Here is a 7500-nt window from a genome sequence, read left to right on the forward strand (position 1 = left end):
ACTTATCCTAAAACAATTGTCTACTTTAGGAGCCACTGATATCGAATAGAATATCACAAAACAACAATATCAGTGGAGCAGATACGTGTCGCACGACTTACGTTTGGATAGACCCACTCCATTATTCCATTCGTCCTATCGATTTCTATCGATCGAAGTCAATCAATTCTAATTCGATTCGATGAACGTGAGAGGCTGACATGTTTCACTCTATCATTACCAATGTAATGTCGATAGATATTTTGTTTTCCTCCATAAGATTTTTTAAAGCATTATAACAATTATGAGAATGATTATTAGTAACCAGTCACACAAATGATACTCTCTCTTTTCTCTTTTTCGGAAACAAGAAACTGGATCATGATTTATTTATTGAAAAAAATGAGACTTAAAGAGAAGAGTAAAAATTGAATATGAATACGAATTCGAAACGACAGCCTCACCAAATACATGATATTAGACACATGAGTACAAGGACAAGAAGTTTGAAATGTGTTCCTTAAAAGCTTCATAGAGATCAAATCGATCGATAGGCTCGATAATAGGAGTTCACAAATGGTTCTCTCCGGTTTGCACGGACACCTCGGAACCTGTGATCATCGGACCGGATATGATGTGAGCTGAGGGTAATACGAGAGGAGTTGGCATGGCGATCGACGGTCTGAGCCTTTCGGTTAGAGCAAGCATCACTTGGCAGTGCAAATGTTGAATGGTGGCGAGTAGATTGAGATTGGTGTCGATGAGACCTGCAGCAGGTGAAAATCTTTCACCTTCGACGTTCTCTGTGTCTATGTCCATTGCAGTGATTTTCTGTTTATGTTGTTGTTGTTGTTGTTGCTGCTGCTGTTGTTGTTGTTGCTGTTGCTGTTGTTCTTCCGCTGCCTCCTTTAATGCCTTATTCTTCTCGGCCATCCTCTGCTGATGTTTTAGGTACGAGGTAGTGATGGGAAGACTATAGTCGATGGGCGTGTTCTTGGGATCCAATCCCGGGCTCCAGGGCCTTGGCAACGGTTGACTCGGCTGCGGAGATGGAGTTCGACCCTCCGGCAGCATCCTTTTCCTCTTAGACGAAGCCGAGCTCCTCGAACTCGCCCGATCAGATTCTGGAGTTCTTCGGGATTCTGGTAGAATCTCCGTGCTCGATAGAAATCCACCATTCGCTGGTTCCTTCTTTAATAAATTCGTTATGCTCAAAGGATTATATTTCTCTTCCTTATCCTTCTCATTTTTCGTCTCCGTTACACTAACAGCACCCCCATTCTTTGAATGTTTCTGATGTCTATAATTATAAAGATTTTTATTTTCCGTCGAATCTCTCGACTTGCCAGTGCCGTTAACGTTGTTACTTTGAGTCGTTGAATTCGACGTTACAAGACCAGGCGTCGGACTCAACCTCGTTGACATAGACGTTGTCGTCGTTGTAGATGTCGACGTAGAAGTTGTCGTCGAGGAAAGAGCAGTTGGATGAGATGACTGATTAGATAGATTAGTCGGACTGGGAGTTCTTGGCCGTCGTTGACACTCGGTACATCCAAGAAGAAATCGCGTCACAGCTTCTCTTGGAAGAAAGGCATACGTCTCTGTGATCTGTAACAAAGAGCAAATGAAATATCGATTTACAAACATGTCAACTTTTAATATCAATTTTCCGAATTTATCGTACATTTCTCGGAAAGTAAATAATTTTATTACGATAAAATATGTCAACCTCCGATAGCTATGCTATAATGTTCAAACCACGATTGATTTATTCGATTAATTCATATTTAAGTGTTGTTATTAGTAAAAAATTTTTTTACGTTAAATTGATACTTATTTATGAATTATGAAAGCGAATATCACGTGGTATGATATGTTAACTGAATTCATCGAGTTATGGGCAAGAGTTTTCTTATGGTTAGAAACGTCGAATGTCACATCTCATCGTTCACTCGTTGTTTTACGCGAAACGCCCACCTGGGGAAAATTCATGAGTAGTAACGGTACTTTGATGTCTTCGCGAGAAGGTATTCAACCGGAGGGATGTTCTCTGCCTCTTAATAGGAAACGTTTCTCTCTGCAAAGAGACGGAGGGGCGGCATAACTTAATCAACGATAGGAGTTTCGTTGCTGGGTAAGGTAAAGCTTTCGCTCGTACAAACGTACAACGTACATACGTACGTAAGTATATACGTACGCAAGTATGTGTAAGTGTGTGAGTATGTATTTATGTATATATGTATGTATATATATATATATATATATATATATATATATATTCTCTGTAAGTATGTATAACTGTATATACGTGTGACTGTGGTGAAGTAATTCGATAAGATTTACTCGAAGCTCGGCTGCCAAGAACGGGATGAAGAGAGGAGAGACTCAGTTAAGAAACTGAGATAATGGCTTTTGGATCAACATGACACAGTGGTAAACTTACAGCGAGTCGAGCACGACGGCTTTACCGTCGCTCGTAAGTTTGATAGAAAATACGTAAGCTCCGATACCGTAGGAGTAGCCTCGCGGCAATGCTTAGTAGAAACATCGTGTGAATTTTCTATTTTAACATCTTTTTTAATTTGACGACGATCTTTCTATAATAATAATAATAATAATAATAATGATAATTATAATATTATTAATAATTATTTTACAATAATTCTCTATATTTTTCTCTAATGATAATTTTCATAATATTTTTATTATGGTTGGTAATATCTAATCACATAAAATCATATATTTTATGTTTTGTTCATTTGAAAATCATATCTACGTTAACAACAAAAAAAAAAGACGTTTTCTCTCTTCTCTCCATTTTGACAATTCTTTAAAAAACAAATTTCTGTTAATCGTTCGTAATAAAGAAGATTGTACACGTTCGAATTTATCTCTGAGTACTGCAATGAAACAATCAGTTCCACGTGACTGCAAGAATGTACCGCAAAGTTGTGAACAATACTGTCACGACACGTTTGCTTCGTTGCGGTTGGACACGCAAAACTATGTATATTATTATAGCTTTCCTCGAGGGTCTGATGCTAACCGACGAAAATGTTTGTATGATCATCGAAACATTTTTCCAAAAGATCGTGAGACAAAAATGATATTTCAATGTTTCGCTTAGATTTTTGACAAGATCAATACGAAAAACGAGAAAGATATTCGATTTGTTCACGATTGTTCTCATTCTCGATTGTTTCTTTTAAATGTAACAATATTTAAAAATCAAATAACAAATATATACATTTTACATTTAGTTACTTATCTTTTGAATTATCACATTGCAGAGATTTCGATCATCCGTATTCATATTTTTAACGATTGGTTTAAAGTTACTTGATTATTCGCTTAAAAACCAATATAAATCCTACGATCATATTCATTCCAACGAAAAATAGTAAAGATAAACTGCGGAACTTTTTAACGAGTATAGAGGGTTTCCCGATTTGATGATTCGTTCTCATGTAGCCAACAACTTAAAAGTAAAATAGTATCATCTTCGTGGCAATGGTGGTGATTCTCCCTATAACGATACACACACACACACACACACGTATATCATATATGTATATCTTTTTCATTATATATATCATAATACAAATATAAATATATATATATATATATATACATATATAGTAAACATAAGTGAGTGAGCGAATGAGTATATGTGTGTATACGATGTGTACGAGTAAGCAGGCAATGCAACAAGTGTCCTGAGGTTTTGAATCACAAGCAGATCGTGGTGAGCGAGAGAGAACGCGAGGAAAGCTGGTGTGAGCGGCTACGAGATAGAGAGAAAGAGAGAGAGAGAGAGAGAAAGAGAGAGAGAGAACAAGTAGTGGGAGGGGGGAAGCTTGACGATTGGTGAGCCTCGAGTGCGACGAAGAGGAATAGAGAGGTCGCCGTCGTACTTCGTCCAACGGAAAGAGACGAAAGGCCGAACAAGAGAGAGGAAGAGAGAAAGGTGGAGAGGATCTAGAGAGAGAGAGAGAGAGAGAGAGAGAGAGTAAAAGAGAGAGAACAGATATGATACCCTAGAGAGAGGTTTCCGCGAATGTGCGCCGGAACATGTGAGATGACGTGTGGTATCGAGTGTTCGACGCTTGAATGCCTCGATGCCTTCCCCCTGAGAACGGTAAATATCGCGTGTCACGCACAACAACCATGGCAAGAGTTCGGTAGCCATCTCCATACGAAAGATCGAAACTGATCAGATCGTACAATTCTCTTCAGGATTCTATGGATGGACGAGTTCTTTGCTCCGTTCAATAAAGAAGTCCATTTAAAAATGGTGGATGCCTCCTTCTCGAGGTCACGTATGTGTATTAGCTTATATCAGATATGATGTACCTAAATATGTGGTATGTGTTCGCGTTAAACAGAACACGTTCTTTTTAAATCGATTATATAATTCCTTATCGCGTTTCGTGTTGTCTTTTATAACTGTTTCTTTTATTCTTTTTTTTTTAAAGATATTTGTATGGAATGTATTTCTAAATATTTATATATATATATATATATATATATATATATATATTGAGGATGAGAAAGTGATTTTTGTTCGAGTTGATTAGACGATAATTATGAAAATTAATGAAGTTTTAGTGCTACGTATGTATGTTCATAAGCGCTACTTGTAACCAAGCACGTGTCTCTGTCTCTCCATCGAAGATAACTGAATCGTTAATGAACCACTAATGAAGCAATTTTAAGTGCCACTCACCGTCCGATAGGTGCGCTTCTGACCGGCATGTTTCCCAGGACGACCCTCAAGGTCAACGTGAACGGCGTGAATAATATCGAAGAAATTCTCTACGATGGCGACCTTTTTGTAAACCCTTCCAGGTGGAACCGTACCCTCTGCACCGTTCAAAGCCTGAAATCGATAATATCAATCGTTTTATAATAACCTGTTATTGCAAACATGTACAAATGTTTGATAAAGAAAGAAGGACATTGTCAGTTTATCGAATTCAATTGAAAAATTTCTTTTTTTTTTTTAATTTATTAAAATTCTTGCGATTTATTAATTATATTTATAATGAAAAATAAAAAAAAACAATAAATCTATAAACATGTTTTATTTTATGTAAACATTAATAATTTTTTAACCACCAAATGGGGAATGAAATGGTATCGCCATCTAGTAGTGAAAGTCAGTAACTGTTCGTTCGTCGGTGGAAGTAGTAGAAAACTTCCTGATCGGATCGATATTATCCACTGAGTCTTGGCTTTTCTAGCGTAGCTGTGTAGGTGGTAAAACAAATTACCATCTTGAAATAGGAAAGATTTGTAAAAAATTGTGCGTATAATTTTATAAAACAAAAATCTATTCAACATATTTTCGAGAGAAATTCTTCATTAGGATAATGTGACATAGTTGCATGATAACTCCACGTTACTTCTAATATTATCCACTGAACATGACTTCCTATAATTAGATGGCAGCACTAGCATTATTGCGAGAATTTTTTTGTAACAACGGAATTTTTCAAAAATATTCTACAGCAAAAGCACCAGAGTAACATAGTTTCTCTAACATCATACTTCAACGCTTTGAACGTAATTTAATGTTGAGAAAAACAGTCCGTGCTATGTGATTTGTACGATGACGAATCAAAAATCCATCGAAAAGATTTCATTCTACGACGACAAAGCGTATTAAGCGCGTTTTCTCGGACTACGAATAGAAAATATTTCATAGAGAAACTCGCATGAAAAGTACTACGGAAATTTTATGTATTCTCGTAACAACGTGACTTCAAATAATTCCCGGCATTACAATTTGCAGATAGGAATAAAATGGCGATTCGAAGAAGTGGAGACCGCAGGCGCTATCCTCGGACAAACTTGGCGACTTTAAGGAGTTCATCCCGCATGCGCGACATTATTGTATTTGCCTGAACACCTGTTGAAGAATAAAGTTGAACTTGTGGAGCTTACAGTTCGACTAAGTGGTTGCGGTCAGGCAAATAACAATACACCGATATCCATCCGAATGCCATTTCAAGCTTCCTTTGCCTTTGACAATTGATTCGATGAATCGTAGACGTAAGTTTTTATCGAATAATAATCATCCAAGATTGATCTCTATTGATCAACCGATTTTCTCATTAATTCGTAACTATTTAAATATTCCATTTATCTATTCTCTCTATCATGTTGATTTATAAATTAATATCGGAATAAGTGCATTTTTTAAAAATACTGAAACATAATTAACATATCCACCGAATATTATTAAAAGAAAAGAAAAGAAATAGTTTCTGATACTCCTTATATTCCTTATACTCCTTCAGATACTCTCATATACTCTTTATACATTCCAATAATATTAAAAAATCTTCATAGGATCGATCGATCAATCGATCTTTGACAGGGAAACTTCGTAAAAATCATCTAAATGTTTCTTTAAATTTCTCCGAAGTGAAAAAGGAGAAATCTAACCTCTTTAAATCTATCATACGTTTCGTATATACATACCAAAAGTTGTGCGTAGACTCAAACGAATCGACTGGGTATACCGTTCGATAGTCGAAAACACATATATACATACATACATACATACATACATACATACATACATGCATGCGCGCATACATAGATAGAATACGCGTGTGCACGTTACACGGAAGGCGGATTCTTTGAGGCAGCGCCGGTTAATGATAGCTTGCTACGTATGTACACGTTATATATACATACGTACTCTTTTCCGTGTGCACACACAAAGCATACATACATATACGCATACATACATACTACATACACAAGGATGATACGACGGGAGCGCCGGGGTGCGTTTCACGGTAGGATACACAGAAGCGTGAGTTCGGTATCCTGTCGCCTGTCGGCCACCCGTGTCACGCAGTACGTGTAATGGGCTATGACGAGGAGAACCAGCGTACGGAGAATCCAAAAGCGCGACCGGAGGGAATGAAGGGAGAGAGGGGATCACCCCATACCACATTTCCCTTCTCTTCTCTCTCTCTCTTTCTCTATCTATCTCTCTCTCTCTCTCTCTCCACTCTATCGGCGCACCTCGCTATCGAGGTCAAAAGCGTTTCGCACTGAATGCGATACCTTACGATCGTCGACCGGAAGTAAATCGAAGCGTTAATCCACGCGCATCGATTTTCAAACTTCCGCCAAAACTTCGTCCGTTAATGATCTACGTTTAACTAAATAATGTAACTAATCAATTTTAGATCGATCGAATCACTTAATTAATTTCATAAAGAGAGAGAAAGAAAAAGAACAAGAACGAGAGAGAGAGAGAGAGAGAGAGAGAGAACGAGAAAAAGAGAGAGAGAAAGAAAGAGAGAGAAAGAGAGAGAGAGAGAGAAGAAAAAGAGAGAGAAAATTAAATAAACATTCTGACAATATGGGCGTACGATGATATAAATGTGAATTCAATAAGTGATCGTGATATCGGATGTAATCATCGAAAAGGTCATACCTCACGTTCGTACTCTTATCATTTAGTATACATAGCTTTTTTTATTAAGATCTTTATCTAAT

At 37.2% G+C, this 7500-nt stretch overlaps 1 protein-coding gene and 1 long non-coding RNA gene across 6 annotated transcripts in view; one reads left to right on the forward strand and one right to left on the reverse strand.

Moving 5' to 3' along the window:
* LOC124946470 (hybrid signal transduction histidine kinase E-like) overlaps positions 1-7500 on the reverse strand; it is a 36803-nt gene that overhangs the window by 878 nt on the left and 28425 nt on the right. For 4 of the 5 annotated variants that reach the window (XM_047487196.1, XM_047487193.1, XM_047487195.1 and 1 more), the window contains exons 3-4: positions 4706-4858; positions 1-1587 (exon numbers count right to left, since the gene is read on the reverse strand). The exon at positions 1-1587 is cut by the window's left edge and continues 876 nt beyond it. In XM_047487196.1, the coding sequence (XP_047343152.1) occupies positions 550-1587; positions 4706-4858 (1191 nt within the window). In that variant the 3' untranslated portion in view covers positions 1-549. The remainder of the gene's footprint in view (positions 1588-4705; positions 4859-7500) is intronic. The other variant, XM_047487197.1, reaches the window with a different exon arrangement.
* Positions 3684-7500, forward strand: part of LOC124946477 — a 10630-nt gene continuing 6813 nt past the window's right edge. Inside the window, exons 1-2 of the long non-coding RNA XR_007100075.1 lie at positions 3684-4298; positions 5774-6033. This is a non-coding gene — a long non-coding RNA (uncharacterized LOC124946477). The remainder of the gene's footprint in view (positions 4299-5773; positions 6034-7500) is intronic.

The sequence above is a fragment of the Vespa velutina genome, chromosome 2 (genome assembly GCF_912470025.1).
Source record: "Vespa velutina chromosome 2, iVesVel2.1, whole genome shotgun sequence".
Lineage (NCBI taxonomy): Eukaryota > Metazoa > Arthropoda > Insecta > Hymenoptera > Vespidae > Vespa > Vespa velutina.